The sequence below is a fragment of the Galendromus occidentalis genome, unplaced genomic scaffold (genome assembly GCF_000255335.2).
Source record: "Galendromus occidentalis unplaced genomic scaffold, Mocc_1.1 scf7180000077484, whole genome shotgun sequence".
NCBI lineage: Eukaryota > Metazoa > Arthropoda > Arachnida > Mesostigmata > Phytoseiidae > Galendromus > Galendromus occidentalis.
The window spans coordinates 2,032,016-2,051,360 of NW_003805472.1; the positions used below are offsets into that span (position 1 = coordinate 2,032,016).

At 51.2% G+C, this 19,345-nt stretch overlaps 1 protein-coding gene across 1 annotated transcript in view; it reads left to right on the forward strand.

The window, feature by feature from the left end:
* Nucleotides 1-17,048: 17,048 nt before the first annotated feature.
* The window catches only part of TfIIA-L (transcription factor IIA L), a 4,137-nt gene continuing 1,840 nt past the window's right edge, over nucleotides 17,049-19,345 (forward strand). The window contains exons 1-5 of the mRNA XM_003745689.2: nucleotides 17,049-17,380; nucleotides 17,983-18,113; nucleotides 18,289-18,387; nucleotides 18,862-19,027; nucleotides 19,114-19,223. Of these exons, the coding sequence (XP_003745737.1) occupies nucleotides 17,323-17,380; nucleotides 17,983-18,113; nucleotides 18,289-18,387; nucleotides 18,862-19,027; nucleotides 19,114-19,223 (564 nt within the window). The 5' untranslated portion in view covers nucleotides 17,049-17,322. The remainder of the gene's footprint in view (nucleotides 17,381-17,982; nucleotides 18,114-18,288; nucleotides 18,388-18,861; nucleotides 19,028-19,113; nucleotides 19,224-19,345) is intronic.

Sequence of the window (19,345 nt, forward strand, 5' to 3'; positions counted from 1 at the left end):
CTGGCCTGATGCCGTTCAATCACCCACTAAAAAGAAGAGAAGAAGAAGAAAACCACAGCACTGCCAGTGACATGAGGATTCGCTCGCTCACAGAGGACCCGAATGCCAAGCTCATACAATGGAGCGGGTTGGTGATGGCAACGGTTCCTCCCGCGCCGGGCATACTTAATCGATCGATCGTCCGTCCCACCGAGCAAGATCACGGCGATCGCAGTCGAAGTACGTCAAATCACATAAACAAAGAGCAGGGCTACCAACACACACGCGAGGAGGAGGCTCGGAGACTGAAGGAACACGAAAAAATAGAGAACAACGACGGTAAGGAACATCTACCGCGTTTTGCGTATACGTGCGGAAGAGGCACTTTCTAGCTCAGCGGCACAAACCACCACCATCAGCTTCGACAGCTAATGTGCTTTCTCGTCGGCGTGCACGCTGAGAATGACACGGAACGCCCAAAACAATGAAAAAAAACCAAAGGAAAAAAGAATCAGCGACCCGTAACGCGACGTAGCATCTCGTAGTAGCAACTACAGAAATGAAAGTATCACTCGCACGGACCCTTCGCTGACTCTTATCAATGTGAACGCACTTTTCAAAGTGATCAGCACCTGTCTTTTTCAAGAAAAAGTCATTAGAACCTCTTCCTTCCCGCAGCCTACCAGCAACATCTTCTGTCTAAAATCCACGTTCGCTCACACAGAATAAGCATTTATGTGGTCCCGGATCGCCCCGAATCCTGGCAGACCTCGATTTCTGCCCCAAACTCGGAGCGGTTTCATCTCTCTTCGTTCGAAAGATATCCTCGATCGAATCTTCGATCACCGTTTCTGCGGTCGCACATCTAATGCGCATTCGACCGTGCCGATTTTCCTCCGGGCGAAAGTGAACGAAGTTGTACATCTGTCTTCGATTTCTGCCACGGCGTTTTTCCGTTGCTCCTCCACGGCTGTCCACCCATCCCACCTAGGGAAGACGCCTCTACCATCCGACTGGATCTAATCTTCTGGAGACGAACCTCGGAATCGAGAGATTCCCACACGGACGAAAAGTTCTGCTCTCATCTGGATAGTGATGGCACGGCTCGACCCTCCTTCCTAGAGCCTCGGCCCAAGACCGAATACTCCGAACTCACCTCCGTGTCGAGAACAGGTGAGGGATGTGCTGAGCTTCAAGAAAAACCACGACGTAATCCGTTCGGTGAATTGGGGTATTGGGGCTGTCACCGAGAGAGTCAATCCTTTTCTTCAGCCCTCTTTCGCGCACCTGAACGATCTCGTTCGATTGTTTACACCGACTGAACGTCTCACACTTGGAGGAAATCCGCGAGGCTCACCGGCTCCTCTAAACTTTCACTCCACTGAGAATCCCCTCCGTGATCCTAGACTCTCCCTTGGGCTGGTCTATGGAGAAGTTCCAGACCCGAGTTGAGAGAAGATTCTCCGAAGCAGGCTTCTCTCGAACAGTTCTTCAAGAAGTGTTTTGAACCGGAGAAAAACACGACGATAAGCGCTCAGAGCTGCGCCGACTCCGCGTCGCTGGTAGTCAGCAGTCCTTTAGCGTTGCTCGGTTTGGTTGCTGCTGCAGCGACTGTCTTGTTGTGTGGGCCCCCGCGAGACCTCCTTTCCCTATCCTCGTCGTCGTGGCCGCTGCCGGCGAACCACCAGCAACAGCTCGTCGTTGGTGTTGTCGTCCACTTCTCTCTCAGAGCGCCGTCTAGTGGTAGCTGGACGAAGATTTTGGCACTTGGCAAAGAGACGACCGGACTACCCACCAACCAACCAGCCAGCCAGCCAACAGTATGGGTCCTGATCGGCACAGAAAAACAGATTACAGAAACCGAGCGGAAGACTCTCTCAGGCGAGCGACCAGCCCTCCGTCCTATACGCGCAGACGTCGGCTAAGACCGTCGATGGACGGCGTAGAGTCGCCGACTCGTCGTTGAGGCTCTTGGACGTTTTCGACGGTGCGCGTGCAGCGTCCGTTGTCGAAGTCTCCTCAGGGTGTGCCCGCGCTCTTTACTCCAAGTAACGTCACTGGTCCGATGCACGGGCAGCAGTAGTTGGCTAGACCGCTGCGAGCGAGCGTTCGTAAATGCCGTGTCACCAGAAAAGAAAGAAAAAGGTGGCGGCCCGCTACTCACTAAGACTCGACCAGACTGCTTGGCGTCGCTGCTCTATCGCCGTCGCCAGCTTGAACTAACTCAGCGAAAACCACCGGGAACCACTCGAGACACGTGTGACGTGCTTTACTATCGGCACAGCGGCAAATCATTCTTACGAGCGGGCAATAATAATCGCTCCTTGCTGCGGCTCCTGATAGAGCCATGAAAAATGGAGACTGATCGACCGCGGTCTTTGAAGTTACGAGACGTCGTTTCGCAGCTCACGCTATCATTTGGTACTGAAGATGCGGTGAATACGGTCGAGAGAACTTCTGAAATGGGCTAACTTCAGCGATGACGCTTTTGTTCTTGTCACGTGATTCTCATCCTCCGGAAAATCAAGGACATCTCCACGACATCAACGAAGGGAAAATGGATGGAAGTCCGGTACTCTGAGCAAAATTGATTCCTTCGCGGACAATCCCGACAGACGAAAACAGACGGCGAGCCGAATTTCTAAATTAAGCACCATTGGATGTCTCTCCTCTCCGGACGGAAATGCCAAAGCTCAGCCAGTTCATGCAAGAATCCCGCTAATAAGTGCAGCCTCCCCAAGGAGAAGAAATTCCTCCGTAAGTTCTGAGCCCCGATTGGGCTTCCCGGAGATCTTGAGATGATCAGGGATCACTTCCCGGAGTACTCCCCTCCTACAGGTCGATGGTTCCGAAGTCGACCCCTGTAACTTCCCCAAAACTTCCCAGTCGAGCTCGTAGAGCTTTATCGCGGACTAGAGCCCTGCCGGAAAGTCTCACTCAGTTCATCGTCGAGAGACTCCGGGGCTCCTTGACAAATTCGCTCAGAGCGTACAACGTTGAACCTGAGCAGCGATAACGCAGGGAAGCTCGGGAGCGGACTATCGAGGATAGAATCAGATCCCAAAACGCCTTTGATCTCTTGGAAGTTTGATTCGATGCTTGCCTCTCGATGGATATCGGGGACCGTCGGGAAGAAACTGATCGGGATGGAGCTCCTGGAGAAAATATCGAGAGGCTTCGACGTCGAGATTCCTCCTCCGTGGATTGGAACTTCCGAGTATCGATATCAATCTCTCTCCGTCGCGGCAAACCGACTCGTAGATTATCGAGATTCGAGAAAATTTCCTCTTCCATTATGGGGATTCGTAATCTAGTCTCCGAACGGCAACAAATAGTGGACAAGCGGCTGAGGCCGTCGTCGAACAATTCAATGATTGAGCCGGATCCGATCGGCTGCTTTTTCTGACCGCGCAGGCTTACCGCGAATCGAAGTCAGATGCTCGCTCGGAGAGCATTACTGATCCCGAGATTCGCCTATCCGTTAGGATTTATCAATGGAAGGGGGCTCGCAGCAGAGAGAAACCTCAGAGAAGTTTATTGTCGACGACGCGAGAAACGACCTGCCGGTCTGATACCAGCTGATAAAGCCCGAAGAGCTCACAATCTTCGCCCGCCGGGAGGGTTCGCTGATGATTCCCGGCTATCCGCTCCGTCGTCTACCCTGTCCAAGAGACAGCTCGTTCCGTGCCCCAGCGAGTGAATACAGATCAGCACCGGCGCTTCCGTGGAGTCTCCTGCCCATGAGACCTACTCCGCTTCGAGGAACTCCGCTGCGGGAATCGCTGCTCGATAAGTATCCTGGTCAATGAAACAGCGCATGCTGTTGAGGACGACGCAACCGGCTACACCGAAATATTCGCCGTGCTACGGAAATGATCATGAGGAATCGGACGTTCCTCCATCGAAAGCCATGACGGCATCGGGAAAGACGCATTCTGAGACGCATTGCACCTTGCAGTGCGTCATCCGGGTCAGTGTCCACCGAAGTCTCAATACAACACTCACTATGGACAGCCTCGTCTGCAAAGATCGTCTTTTCACGTGTCGGCGCTCCGAAAATGGTTTCATCGGGAGTACAAGGGATTTTCTTCCAGCTCTGACCTTTCTGAACCCGACTCGTTTTCTGACGTGACTCCTATGTCACGATGTATCCGCCCAAACTACGCGACGCTCGCAGAAACGACGGATTCCGTTACGCTGACCGGTGGGAAGATGTCAACATTTTCGCGCAACGCGAGGCTTACATAAGGCTAACTCGTTCATTCGTTTGAACTCCTTGAACTATTCTTGCGTTTTAGCTACGAAAATCCGTCTAGCGCTACCATACCGAACGATTATCGTAGCGCGCTACGGCTGATGGGGAATATCTGGGAGGGGGGGCGGTGGAAAAGCGCTTGGGTTCCCGACTTGGATGTCGACCACAAGCGAGAGATCTGGTAGTTCTGAATCCGCTTCACGGATTGATTACGGAACTCAGCGATGAAGTCGCTTCGTTCAGACGAAAACTAATCGAACGACGTGCTCAACTCCTCGGAGTTCATGGTAGTCTTTCAGATTCATTTGGCGCTTTCCCAATGGCCTTAGCTCACAATAGTATTGAATCACAGGATGACGATCCAACCTCCCGAACACTCTTCTCGATTTCGAGCTCGGAGTGCATATCTCGGAACCTCATGAGGAAGTCGCTCGGTGTAGATCGAAGATTTCGGAGCTGATTATTTGATTGCTATGAAACCATGAACCGCCTCCGTCAAGGCGAGAAAGGAAGTTCTGAGGAATCTTTTCCGAATACTCTTCTCTTATCGTTAGCTGTTGTTATTGAGGCTCAAAACCTCGGATGTGGAGACTCTTGAATTTCTAAGGGAACGGATATTTTTTCCGAACGAGCCGTTCAGCTCAAGAGACCCAACGCAGAATGTGAATATTGGTCTCTGGGACGGGTCCATCGTCGGTTTATTCGTATACGTGCCCGGAATTCCGAGAACATGCGAACGGCTTATCTGATGACTGATGACACATTCCCCGCAGACGATTTGACTCAAGTCTAGGTTCCCGCGAGAATCCACATCCTCGACGTGATAGAAATCCTCTGTGGAGCCCCTACCGTTGAGGGAGAGTCGAATGCGACGTGATGATTGCAGAAAAATTCCTAAGCGGTGAATTGTTCGATCCATTCTCCAACTCAATTGATCGACTGTTCTCTCCTCGTCTACGCGGATATCGATCGTAGACCGCGACAGATCTTTGCAGACAGTCAGTGGAAACCGCGATCCCGGAAACTAGCCGGAGCAGCCAAAACGAGTCGACGAATTGGAATTTCTGGTCTCCACTCTGGGCTCAAAGACACGGCGCTTGGTCCCAAAAACCTCGGACTTCTGCCGCCGGTGTGAGGCGAGTCTGACCTCACGAAATTCCGGAACTTCCGCTCCCGAATCGGTTTATAAGCGTCTAAACCTCAGAAAGTCCGACAGAGAGAATCCCGAACCCAAATGTATCATAAACAAGAGACAACGGTATCTAGGAAAATCTCGCCGGAGACTCGGATTCGAAACTTCTTTCTCTCAGGGAGTGACCTTATCAAGACGTCGGTCTGCGGCCGCGTCTCGCGCTTGGACAGTACTGCAAGGTGGCGGAATGCTGCGTCAAAGGAGCTTGTTTACTATCGCCGTATAACAATGATGTGACAGATTGTGCGGCAATCGTGCCCGAATCGCGCACGTCATCCACGAAGCTTCCTCAATCCTCAATTCGGAGGAGCTCGTAGTCACTAGTCGGTATAGATTCGGTTTGTAGATATGTTGCGACGCCGTCCCGTCGGATCACTTCGAAACTGGGAAATAATCAATTAGGGATGAACGTCGTCCGAAAAATCGAGACTTCGGATCGAACGCGCATTTGTCCAAATCCTCGGTCATGAATCATCAGAGCCCAAACATCTTCGAGGCTGAACGATAAGGGCTCGCGACGAAGCGTGTCGGTGAATGAACAGAATAATTTCGGAGTCCCGAGTCCGCCCAGTGATAAGAGGTATATTTGTACGATGTGATGAACGATTACTTGGAAAATTTTGAGTGTAATTTCGTGAACGAAATCCTAGCCGGAGCCCCGGAGAATGATTCAATATATTCCCCGGTCGCCTCAATCTTGTCTTCACAACGAGGGTATTTGAATGAATAAAATGAAGATGGTCCGAATCGGCATCTTCTGAAGCCCTGCCTGCTCGCCAATTCCTTCCTCAGACGAGAATAGTACGCTTTCCCCGTGAAGATACTTCTCACTCCGATTCCCAGGGGTTCCGTATTGTTCCATAGTTCGGGTCCGCACGACGGCATAATGACAGCGAAGTCTGCTTCTGATCGCGTTCACGGCTAGCGCTACTATACAAGTAGAAACCGAATTCCAGTTTCGCAGAGCGTAGGAATGAATGTTTGTATGTATGTATACACAATAGATGGCGTCCCCTAGCCACTTTCCAAAAACTATCACAGTCTATCGAAATTCGGAATCATGCAAATTATAGCTCTCCCTTCAAAACAAACATCGAAATGGGCATCGCTCCGGACCCGAACGGATGGGTTTGTTCTCTGAATCGAGGAAGAAATCAATCAAACAGCGGAAACATCAGGAAGCAACCGATGGCAACAAAGCTATCTAATTTGTTTAGCTGTCGGATCCGGAACGTGCATTAGAAAAAGACCCTGAGCGAGTCTTCACTTTCCAGTTCATTGTCGTCGGCGTAGCCCGTGGTGATCAGCACGAGCCATTTGCGCATTGTAAATAAATGTCCGAGTGGAGCATTACGACAGCTCCGGTATAAAGGATTGACATGAACACTCCTTCTGATATTCGAACGCATGTCCCATGCAGCGCCGTTCTGTCACATCCGGAACAAGTTGTACAGTACCATAAAGGAACGACTGAGCGGGCCGAGTCTAAGACCGTCTTGGGCACGGTACAGACCCTAAGAACTCCGAACCCCAAGAGTACTACGCCAAGAATTTCGTCCACGAATTTCCTCTCCGATTCCTCCGGTCGTACTGTGCGGATAATGTCGGAAGAATGGAAATCTCACCCGATCCCATGGAGCAGCTGCAAGCACGACGATGAGCAGTCGAAATATATCCGCGACTGTTCATCACATTGACTGCGTAAATCTTGATCCAGATGAAGTAAAGCTTGCTGTGGCCAATCGAACGACACGCAAGAGCTTGTCATGCGACTCACAGCGTCGAAGTCTCGACGCTCGCGCCGCTCTCGACGCTCGCGCCGCTCTCGACAGTTCTCGTCTAGCTTGTGCTTACGACGCATCCCGGATCGTCATCGACGACGCCACCGCCGCCGGTACTGTCCGTTGTAAAGTTTTCCTTATTCGAATGAAACGTGCGTCGGTCGGGGATAGTTCTCGAGCCGTCCGTGCCCCGCTACGATCGACCGGGCAAGCAAGCAACAACAGATGCGGAGGCGAGCCGACTCAAACACAGTATGCACTTTAACCGTCGACGGGCCTGCTAAGCCACAACTCGGTCACACGGCCGCTTTTCGATGCTCGCTCCGTATCCAACTTCGACTTTTCTCGCTTTTGAATGTTTGACACACGTACATCGAACGACTCTGGCTCGTTGGAACGGTCCTCGACTTTCCCGTGCACTGGCGTGGAGCTTTCGAGTGAAATCCACCCTGGTCCACCGCGCGTCAGACGCACACGGGGAGTTCGCCCCCGCGAACGTCCATCGGAGATTGTGAGGAGCGACGGCTCCTCCAATCAGCCTGAATCCCGCTAATCCTGACCCTGTCGAGTTCGACTTTCGCACCGCGAGGTTTTGCTCGAAGAACTCACGGCAGCAGGCATATCGCGACGCGTACACTCACGGATGCGATGCATGATCGGTGTGAATTGTCAAAAGAAATTCTGTTGCGGTTGGTTAGGATTCGCTGCAATGACGGACACCTGGCTTTCAGAACGTAAATTACACAAGCTCTTGTGTACACGCATGCACGAGCTGGAAAGAGGGGATTTCTTCAGAAGACCGACTTTTCAAGGACAGCTAGAGCTCTTCATGGGTGGTCTCCTTTGACACGAAACAAATCTCGAAATCCATGGCTGTCATGCGTTCTTACGCGGGAGATAATTACGCAGCATGTGTTTCATTATTCATCGGATTCATTGGGATTATTCCATCCGATAGACTGGGCGGAGCGCGAGCCACTTTGTAAGAAGCAAATCGCAGATTGGGTCGACAGTCAGAGAGAGTCGAGAACTCTTCCGCTGGATCGAATACTAACCCTCATCTTTCTGAACATCATGCAATTCTCGTGTCTGCTTGGTAGGTTCTTGCTCGTCGATACTCCATCTTCGTGGATCTTCGACTCCATCGCTGTTTCTAACCGCTCTAATATAAACAGTCAGAGGAGCGAGAGCAGGCTCCTAGAGAAGGTGTTGTTGTTATTTTCAGAGCGACTTGAATTTTTCTTTGTTTCGGATCAGCTCGTTGAATCTCTTCCGAGACTGTCTGGGGCGCGCAGTCGACCGGCCTGTAAGCCAGGATCACTCTACTATGAGTGCTAAGCCTGTCTCGAGAAATATTCATCCAGTTTTGAGCAGGCTCTGATTTTCCGGGGATCGTGGGCGTTTCGATGAGAGATGAAATCCCGATCGCGCTCCGTGATCATCACAGTGCCGAACGAGAGCCACAGACTCCTGAGAAGACATCATCCTCCCTCACACCGCACCGTATCCCCTACGATTTTTTCTGGGTCGCTGTGCTCAGTGTTCATCATTATTTGGGAGCCCTGACGTTCTTGAGACTACGTGTAAAGTGTTGAAGGGATGTTTGTCAGAGTTCTCCCACCGAGTTCTCGAATCAATGCTCAGAACGAGCTATCCCTCGAATCCCTCGGGAAATATTCATATCCGCTTGACCCCGGTGATTGCTCTCTCATACCCGTCGCCGTCGATCACTTCGGACCACAGTCGTCGAGCTCGGAGATCATTTGTGATGCTGTTCTATTCGACGCATGGTCTGTGGCTCTGACCCACAGGAAGAGCATGGAACGAGCTTGAGGAAAGCCGCCGAGAGTGTTATGAGGATTCGATTTCCCCGCTGCTGCTAGTTAATATCAAGTCGACGTTAGTTTACATTTGCGGCTTCTCCGGACCAGAGAAGAGCATCGAGCTCAGAGAGTCGTTCCATTTTCCCTCGATGCCCATAGTCGGAAAGGTTGATGTATCAGGAAGCATGTCGGGGAGGTCATTTTCCTCGGAGCGGAAGCGGAGAGCTTCGACCGACCGCTCGTGAGACCCACTTCGAGCAGAAAGCAGATTGACGATTTCCAGGCGGTTTATTTAGTACTCGAACGACGAGCCTCCCGACTAGAAGATGCCCGGAAGGCTACAACTAATTCGGGCGGGTATGTGAGGAATTCATTCAAGGGGATCAAGCCCCAAGAGCAGTTCCCTACGTTGCGCCTGTCGTGAAAAGAGTTCAAGGTTGCGTCGGGCGGTCTCGAACTCTACGCCGGAATTCGGAGCTTCGGGTCGAACTCAAAAATATTATGCAGATCCGCTTTGCCGTGGGGTACGAGCAGAGTCGCCCCTTCCTGCCCCCGTGATTACGTAGCGCTCCCACCTCAAGTCAGACAATTGGATCTGAATATTTACCCCATCACGTCTGCACGTGCCGGAACACACTCGGACACTGGAACAAGGTTCTGGGTGTCCAGGTCGGTCCGTCAGGCAGGCGGGTAGACAGGCAGACAATCAGTCGGTCCCAAGAAGTCCTTCGAGGAGCGATCGGCTTGTCTTGAGGCACTCGAGAGGGTGATACAAGCATGTGCTCCACACGACAAGCCCGATACTCCCGGGAGGGGGTTCGACAACACGTGGCGATCTTTTCCAGGAGCACGAAAATAACAATCATCATAGGCACTAAGCATCGCTCAGAATAAGTTTCAGACAAGATCAGTTGTCAAAGAGGTCCCCTTGCTAAATATTTGTCCGCAGATTTAGCTGACTTGCTCATCAGGGTTTGGAGAAACGTCCAAGCGGAGCGTCCCACACGTCTAGAACTCGTAGGGAGGGAGGGAGAGGTAGACACATGTCTCGAGGGTAGAGCTGACCATGAATACAACACGAGGCTGGTCGGACACCTGGACCGAACGCTGAGAGCGCGACTCTCTCGGATGACCCAGGGACTAATCTTGGTTTCATTAATAGAGAATTAGATCGCTAGAAGATGAGAATTCCGAGAGAAGCTAGCCGCCCAGGAACAGAGGGAATCAGTAGGAAGTCGCCGAGAGGCGACTCGTACTTGGATCGTTTGTCGCTGTTGACCTAGGGACTAGTTCAGGTAATGATCACTTCGAACTGACTTCGATGCCGAATGTCAAACGGTGCTGTCCACCCGCTATTCTCTCGTTCCCGCAAGATTCTGCAATCTGATTATATCCTCTAGCTTAGCGACGGAGCTCGCAACGGAAGCGCCGGAAATCCTTCCCGAATGAATTTCCTGCCTTCTACAAGTCGGAGTCTCAAAATGATCCACGCGTCTCCCGCGCACCTTCTGGAAGTGCAGCACCAGGCGCGCATTCAGAGGGGGGGCATCGGGGGCCAATGCCCGTCCCAAAAATGTTTGTATCATACTACCTCTGTCGCCTTCTGGAACCCAAGTTTTCGGGGCCGCAGTCATCGTGTGCCCCCCCCCAACCCAGAAGATTCGATATTGTCTCCTCAGTGGTATTCGCTCTCTTCGTATCCTTCCAATGAGCATTCAATCGCGGCACGGAATAAGTATTCATCTCGCCCAGAAGCGCAGCGGCCCGTAAACAGATCAAACGCTGAAGTCCGAGCTCTGAGCTCGAACGACGGAACGACCCATTCTTCATTGAGAACACCACGCTCCCTGTATCGAATTCATCAACGCCGCCCCTTGGCGGTAGCCACATTCTTCGGCCTTGCTCGATTGAGCTTCGATCGCCTATATCTGGTGAAATTATCGAGCTTCGCTCACTGCGGTGTCTGCGGTCGTTCCTCCGGAGCCACAAAATTCACCGGGTAGAAAACGGGCGCGCTGGCTGTCTCGTAATGTGTAAAGCACTGCTATAGTCGTTATAAACAATAGCCGCCGCAGTAGAGGCACAGGAAGACTCAGAAACGCCGCGGAAAAAAACGAACAAGAAAAACACAGCAGTTCCCTATGACCGCTAACCAACGCCCACCAATCGCTGCAGTTTCCAGCAGAACCTTATTGCTCTATACAGCGGTATTGCCGAGCGGGGATTCGCGATCAATCGGTGTTCCGTTTAGATGATGGAGATAATTTTCATTTTGCCGGAATTCCGCCTTGACGTGCATGTTCAGTCGCTGAGCAGCTATACAGAAAAGTGGTCATACACCGAAAATCGAGCATGCGGAATTTCGGAACAAAGGAGCAGAGCAAGCAATCATCGCGGAGCTTTATCTAGATTCAACCTACTCCCTCTCTAGAGCCTAGTAATTAGCTCATGGTGGTTTCTCATTGGTGTGAAGGACGTCTGCCGTAGTGATAGGACCCCATCGATTTGGGGCTCTATCGATTTCCAACTGATTGGAGGGTAAACATCGCCTGTCCGGTACATGCTCGATTCATGGATGTCGTTACTCATAATTGCCGTCCTTCGCTGGACGGGCGACCCTATGATCGGTGCAGAATCGTTGACCTGCGAAAAGCCCCCTCCCACCATTAGAGAACGTCACTCTAGATCACAGAAGTGTACTCGACAGTAATGTGACACAGCTCTTCCTTCATGAGAATCTCGGGGAACGCCCCGAAATTCCGAATAGGAGGTCACGTCGTGGACTCGGCTTCTGACGCGATATCGTATCGCGGGCCTAAAATAAGTGATAATGATGCTAATGAGCGCGCATGATATCAAGAGGAACCGTGACCAGAACGGAAGCCAATCGTTCCTGGATCATGTTGTACTCAGATGCTACGGATTTACCGTGTTTCTTCGAATATGAAGCTCCCCTCGGTAATAAACCCTACCTAGATATTCGGTTTTGCTTAGAATAAGACTTTGCCTGAAAATCAGCTCTTGTGCCGAAGGAACGTGCTCGATACGGGGTTCCGATGGAAGCATTCCCGGTATCGTGCCGCTTAGGAAGCGTAAACATCGATGAAACGCGAGCTTCGTCGATGCACATATGTACACCATACATACCATACATGCGTATTTGATAAAATCATGAGTACCGTGGGCATGACCAGGTATCTGCTTACGATAAGTCTCGATCTGGCGGTCAACGATTCCCTCAAAGACTACCGTCCACCCGAAGTCAATCATCAGCATGACAGAATTCGCTTACAACAAGACGAGCGGATTCCCTGAAGCTTGCTTGGGCCGGAGTAGCGCCTAGGTCACGAACTCTTGGGAAAAATATCGGAAGGGATCATTTATGCCTGATCGTTCATTTAAATGTTGTTTCGAATGCTCTCCGCGCAGCTGATCTTAATAGTTCTTGTGCATTCGGGAACACCTGAGTCGGAAAGCATAAGCGACTCGAAGTGAAATAAGTAGAGAGATCGAAACGCGACATCTCGAGGCACGTCTTGAAGCACTAGACTCTTGTGGAAACTCAGTAGAGGAGGATGATGTTGTTGCGATGACGAACTTATTGAGCGGAGACTTCGCTCGGAGTCTCATCTCGTGAAGCAATATTCCGTCCAATGAATAAAGCTTACCCCCAGATCTTTTTTGGACTTTCTGAAGATGGGAACAAGAAGCTGTTGACCCATATTCGAGGAATCACGGTTTGTATAGGCGGAGAAGAGCCCCCTGGTCCCTAGAGCTTGTCTCTCTTCTTCCTCTGCCCTTCTCCGTGATCCGAGGGAATGATGGACAATACGGTCGTGCGTGAGGGACCGTCAGAGCATAGCGCGCAAGGCACTCGGTACCGCAATAATGACGCCGCCGGACTTGATCTGCTCCCGCAGGCGTCGAAGGAGAAATTCGTAGTGCACGGAACTCCAACCAGGACCCCAACATCCCTTGAACGATGGTGCGGATTCTCGATTTCGAAACCTTTACAGAGGAGCGCCGGGTGTGCGCCGGGGGAGCAGGGTGTTGGCGCTAAGGGTGTACAAACAACTTTTGACCGAATATTTCATTTTGTGAGGTGATGTTTCCCCCTCTCATCAGCCGAAGCATATCAATAAGCGGCGATCCTGAGGAGATTTTTCCCTCGGTGGCGTATCCGCCTTCGACATGCTGCGAGTCCAGAGTCCCCTCGACGGAATTTCCTTTCCCTCCGCAAGGCCATCTGACGGTATTTTATCGATTTTCTCTTATCGGTGTTTTATCGTGTTGAGGATGTGATTCTAGATTTAGGAGGGGAGTAAGGTCTCCAAGGAGACGCCCGTGAATTTTAGTCCATCTTATTATTTTTTATTTTTCACAAACAAGGATTTTATTGATGTGAAGACTCGAGATGTTTCTAGTTCTCCATGAGGAAGTTGTTTGCGATCCCTCGTAGAAAAACAACCGGTTCTCGACTCTCGACGGAACGGACCAGCTCGAGTCAGTTCGCGACCGTATTCAGGTATTCTTTTGGGTGCCGGCGCAGAACCTATACTGTATCGCTCAAGCTCGGCTTCTGCCTCGAGCTGCACATGCCGGAGACCGTGGGTGAACTTCCAGATGGAAAGATGGCACGCACTGAGAGCCCCCTGGTGTTTCCGATGAGCAGCCTCAATGAAATTGTTGGTGCAACAACCTTGAGTTCGGGCCTTTGGGAGAGTTGCGAAGCGTTGATGTCAGCTATCTCAAAATCCATCTCGATCGAAGCTTCCTTGATGAGATCCTTGATGGTACGATTTCTTCGATTTGTTCGGTAGGAGAGCGTCGCAGAGCGCGAACTTCTCCGGGATTAAAGGGTAAGTCCCGTCCTCGTAGAGTCTCCGCACATAGCCGACCCAGCCAGACGCTGTTTCTCGGCCGAATGTCAAGATACGGTCCTCGTCCCCGATGCCCGAATCGCCCAGGAGAAATCGTTCTTCTAAGCTCCCTGACTCGGAGTTCGACTTAGTGAAAGTCCATCGCTTATTGTCAAAGATGAAGACGTCGGAAGTCAAGGAATATCGGTAGAAGCCTTCTAAACATACTAGAAACCGGCGCAGGAGTCCTGCCTCATTTTAGAGCCCTGACTAGTACCGTGTATTCTGAAGTCGGGCACGGCCCACGCTAGACTCCGTGCAATCTCTTCGGAGCACTCCGTGGGACCAAAACGTGATGACTCAGCTACAGCCCCCTCAGCCGGGACGGGAAGGGTTTGAAGGATTCGGCCTCTCTTAAGGCCTAGGTCCCTCTGCCTTCCACGCGGATGAGTGGACTCAGCACGTCGGTACGTGGCTCGATCCTGGGGAGGCTCCGGGGCTCACAATTGGACTCCATCCAATTGCCTGAGCGTTGCGGGCGCAAAGACCGCGAGACTGATGCGCGCCGCCCATTTTCAATGCGTAATTTGGCTCTGCGCAGGACCCAGCTTCGCTTCGATCCCCTGCCTTTAATCGTAATAGCGGCGACCGGGTTGACGCAAGAATGGTTTTGTTCGACCTTATTGAGAATGGAAAACAATTGAACACACAGTTTTCTGGCACCTCAATGGTGTTCCGTATTTTTTTGATTATTTTTCGTCAAGCGCCGTTGATTCAGGCGTCAGAGGTCTTCAGTGAGTCATATATCAAAGTCAAGACATCGATACTTTTAATGTACTGCGACACTGCAAAGAAAGGAAACTGAAAATGGATTGGAAAATGCTTCGAATTAGTTTGCGGGATGGTATAGGAGCTCAAAGCAGATTTACGACTGCCGACACAACATTGACAGAAGGTAAAACATTTGCCGTGCACTAGCGTACCCTTCTCAGCATCCGATTTCAGAAATCGTCCACTACACTATGCGGGAGCAGCTTGCCCTCCCCTACCGGCGCCCCCATGCTTCCAACGTGTGTCCGCGAGGTGCTCTCCTCATAACGATCAACAATCGAGCTGTGTTCACGACGGACGATCGAAGCAGGTACCTACCAGGTCTCCCGGAGTGTAAGACAGGGGCTTTTGACGTAGGACTGCGTCCTGGCTCGCACTGCCCTGAGTAAACAAATGCAAGGGAAGTAGTGTGACGGAAATCGATACCACTAACCGCCGCCAACCAATCGGGAGATCCTACTCACTCAGACGAGCATCACAGACCGCCACTGCCATTAGTCAATCCGTTCAGAGAAACGGGACAGAGGAATCCGCTCATACACACACTTCGGAATTCTGCCATTAAGCCAATTCCATCTTTATAAAAAGCTTTCAACGACGCGTCACAATACCTGCATAGATTCAACGTTTGTCGGAGGAATTATCAATCACGAAACCTTCATGGATCACGCCGTTGTTCTCCTGGCGCTTCGAAGAGAAAAAAAATGCGGGTGCCCTGCCTGTTCAGTTCTGTCTGAAGAAAGAGACACGTAGGAATGCGTCAGTTTTTTTATTCATGAATGCAAACGAAATTCGGGTGAGGATGACTGAAAAACCCAATCGTTGCCCCGAAAACTCAATACCCCGAAAACCCAATGCCTCGAAAACCCAATGCCCCGAAAACCCAAAAACTCCATCTGCTGCTGTCCCGAAAACACCCTCTCTCTATCAGCTTCTTCTGCACGTTCTTGCTCCTCACACAATTATTGCTCGCATTGAGTTCTGAGGACGGAGACGGAAAAGACTCTGATCGGTCACTCTCTTCGAGAAGTAGCTGATGGATTTGCCTCGCTTCTCCTTGGATGACGAGTAAGCTTGATGGGACGTCCTTTTTTTTCTCAACTTCCACTTTCCACTCCAACTGATTTTCTGTCCGGCTGAAGGGTGCACAGTTCGCGACTGTCGCAGCTCTCTTGAATTATCTCCGATATTTTCGGCTCTCGAGAATTCTCCGGGATCCCGAAAGGGAATGAGATATGTGTTTCGAGGAATACTTCCACGAAGCCGCGACAAATCACGAGCCCTTAGCCATTCGGCGCGGAACTTCAAGATAGATTTATGTGGAACCTGACGTTGAGGCTCCGGTTTCATCGAAATCTCACACCTTACCACAATGCCTCAGGATCACAGCGCGATCTCGTAGGATCTCACCGTGATCTCATAGGATCTCACCGAAACCTCATGGACTTGAAATAGAACTTCCATTTTTTTGGCGGAGCGGCTCGCGAAGGGGTGACGAGGTCACCCGACGATTCTCAGAGGGAAGTTCGGAAGGGAGCAATCGAGGGAAAGGGAGGGCAGTCATGGCTCAAAATTTCCGAACTTGTCCCCGTAGTTCTCAGGATTCCCACAGTCAAGCTCCACGCAGGTGGAGATGCATATTCGGGAGAAAAACAAATCACTCGTTGAACAAAACGCAAACACGAACTCACGATAGCGAACAGCGAACCAATCACAAACCTCAATTACGGAACTCGAACCACATGTGCGACCCTGTAAGATACCGGTGTGATCCTGTGACATCACCGTGTGATTTCGATAGATCACCGTGTGATTTCGGACGATCACGAATCACGACGTGAGGAAATGATCAAAATCCAGAGGGAGGGACCGCCCGGCCATGCTCAAATTCTCAGCACGGATCATCAGCATCATCGTTTTCACTCTCTCATCGACAGATTCCGTTTTCTTGCGATTTTTCCCCGCGTTTTTATGGTACGCATTTCTCATAGACTCAACATACGTACAAGCATACAAAAATACGCTGTACAGAGCGTACAAGCGTACAAACCGAATCACCCAGCACCAACAACCACCTCGCACGCACCACCCTCAAGTCGCTATAGCGGCGGGCGGCGCAGAGTTTACCCCGGCCATCAACACCACACCAAGCAGCGATACACACATTTGCCGATCAAGACGAAAAACGTTGGCTCGGCGTCCTTCGAGAACACCTCACGTCTCGGGATCGTATACGGAAGTTCCACCCTGCGAGGCTGCCGTTGCGATAGGTGCCCACCCGAGAACAACCACTGCACCTTGTGAGCTGTCGGAACAAAAACAACTACTCCGGTCACATCAGCACACAACAGGCAGCACCAGGCACCCACATCCATTGAAGCTGGAGACGAAGCCACCGGGGCAGCAACGGAGTGTTTGAGCTAGAAATCGAGGTTCAAACGTGACATCGAGAGACCGTAAATTGCGTTCACAGATAATCCGGCACAGTTGAGGATACAGTGAGAGTGGAATTCCGACCTCATTGGAGTGATATAAAGTGGGGCCGGACATATTTATCACTCCTACTTGTTCCTCGAGACCGACTCAGAAGACCTGTGAGATCATGTCATCCGTTACGGTGGGCCGAATCTACAAGAGCGTCATCGACGATGTGATAACAGGTGAGATTTCAAGCGAGCATCACCGAGGTCCTCGGTGGAGGGAGTCCGTCGTGATCTATCCCATGGCCCTTGAATGTGAGAGCTCCAAACGAGTAATTCCCGCCGTCGATACCCGTCCAACCCCAATCTTGTTTACATCTATCGGTATTAGATATTCGCCTGATGTATCGTGGTCGAGGACCGACTAGGTTATGGTCTGTTTTGGGAAACTGGTCGGAGCCTGCGATTGAACGGGAGGGGTACTGCCTAAATCTCGGCGCGCTTTGCGAGCCGGTAGGTCAATGCGTATCTCCGGAGGATCCCATGAAGGGGAGCATTGCGTCGTATCGGTATCCTGATCCGTCTGCGCACGCTTCCTGATGGAGAGAAGGATCAGAATTTCCATCCCGAGGAAGGAGTGACGATTTCCGCTCGAAAAGCGTGACGGAGGACTCGGGGGGACGGCGCGGTGCTGCGAAACTATTATCCTCAGGAAAAGCTCCTCTAGAAGCTCACAATACGGACTCCGGGGACATTTGTAAAATACAGGAAGCTCCAGGAGAGCATAATCAGATTGAAGATCGCTTTCGGATGAAGTAATTTCTCCCGTTCATTCAATTCAGGAGTGAAAGACGCGTTCCTGGACGAGAACGCCGATGAGCAGGTACTCATGGAGCTCAAACAGTTGTGGGAGAAGAAGCTGGCTGACTCGAAAGCGATCGAGCCTCAAGAACCGCCTGCACCTCTAGTGAAAGTGAGTACAACTACATATAAAGCACTGATAATAATCCGCGGGAACAGAAGCTCCCGACTGTGAACGATAGCTCAACGATTTCGGTGATCTCCCGTACCAAACCTCCTTCCGTTCCGCTCTCTGGCTTCGCCTATAGCTCTTGCGCAGGAAAGAATTCAAAAAATGATTGACACAGGTGAACTCCAACAAGGCAGACTCGAATGTTCCTCCCGGAATAACGATCCAGAGGTCTGGGTCGACACCGAATGAGCAATACAATTATCCGCAAGTTCGAGTAAGTTTAAGTTCTCATTTTCCTCGGTTTAACCATCCATGTCGAGCCCCTAGCCCATCGTTGTTACTTGATTTTCCGCTGGAGCAAGATTCATCATCTTTCATTGACTTTTTCCGTTCTTGTGTAATGTCTTATCTTACGATTCGAAGATTTGATTCCGTTTGCGCTCGTTTTAAATGCAATTCCACGACGAACGCCAGACTTTGCTGATAGGCGTTTCCGGCGGCGTCCAGAGTAACATTCCTCGAGCTCGAGAAGAGGTTAAAATCTGAGAAAACTTCATGGTAGTTCACCGCGAGCCTCGCAGGAAAACCCCATATGCATGGGGTGGGCGAGTTCCGACGAAGAGCGGGATCATGTTCAAGGTGTTCTTGATATGATTCACCGATTCTGGACGTCCGAATCGAACATCAGTCAGGGCGAGATGTATTGCCCGGTCCGTATGCTCGCCGTACATTGCCTCCCTTACCGCAGGTGATTCAACAGAGCCAACCTATGGTTCACTATCCGGGCACAGCTGCAAGTTCAATTGGCGGCCATTCTGGCAATACACCTGTTGCTCTACGGGTACCCGCTCCGACGAATCAACCTGGCGCAATAACGCTGCCACCGGAGATCACGGCCCAAATACTGCAATCGAGTAAGTCTCGTTGTAGCTCGGAATTTCCACTGTCGAGAGCGGGCGAGCCATTCTCGGGGGAATCTCATGGCATTCTTTCTCTACAGACAACGGTACAATAACGCCGGTGCAGATGCAAGCCTTGCAGAACATGATGATGAGTCGACAGCAGTTCGCCAAATCGACGGGACAGGCGCAATACACGATCACCGTTCCGGTACTTGTCAATCCAGACAATCAGGAGCGTTCCCAGGATTTTTTTTTGGGGGGGGCCAGACTAGGTTTTCGGGGGTCCGAGAGGATCCAAAATAGATGAGGTACCTGTACTCCAGCATTACG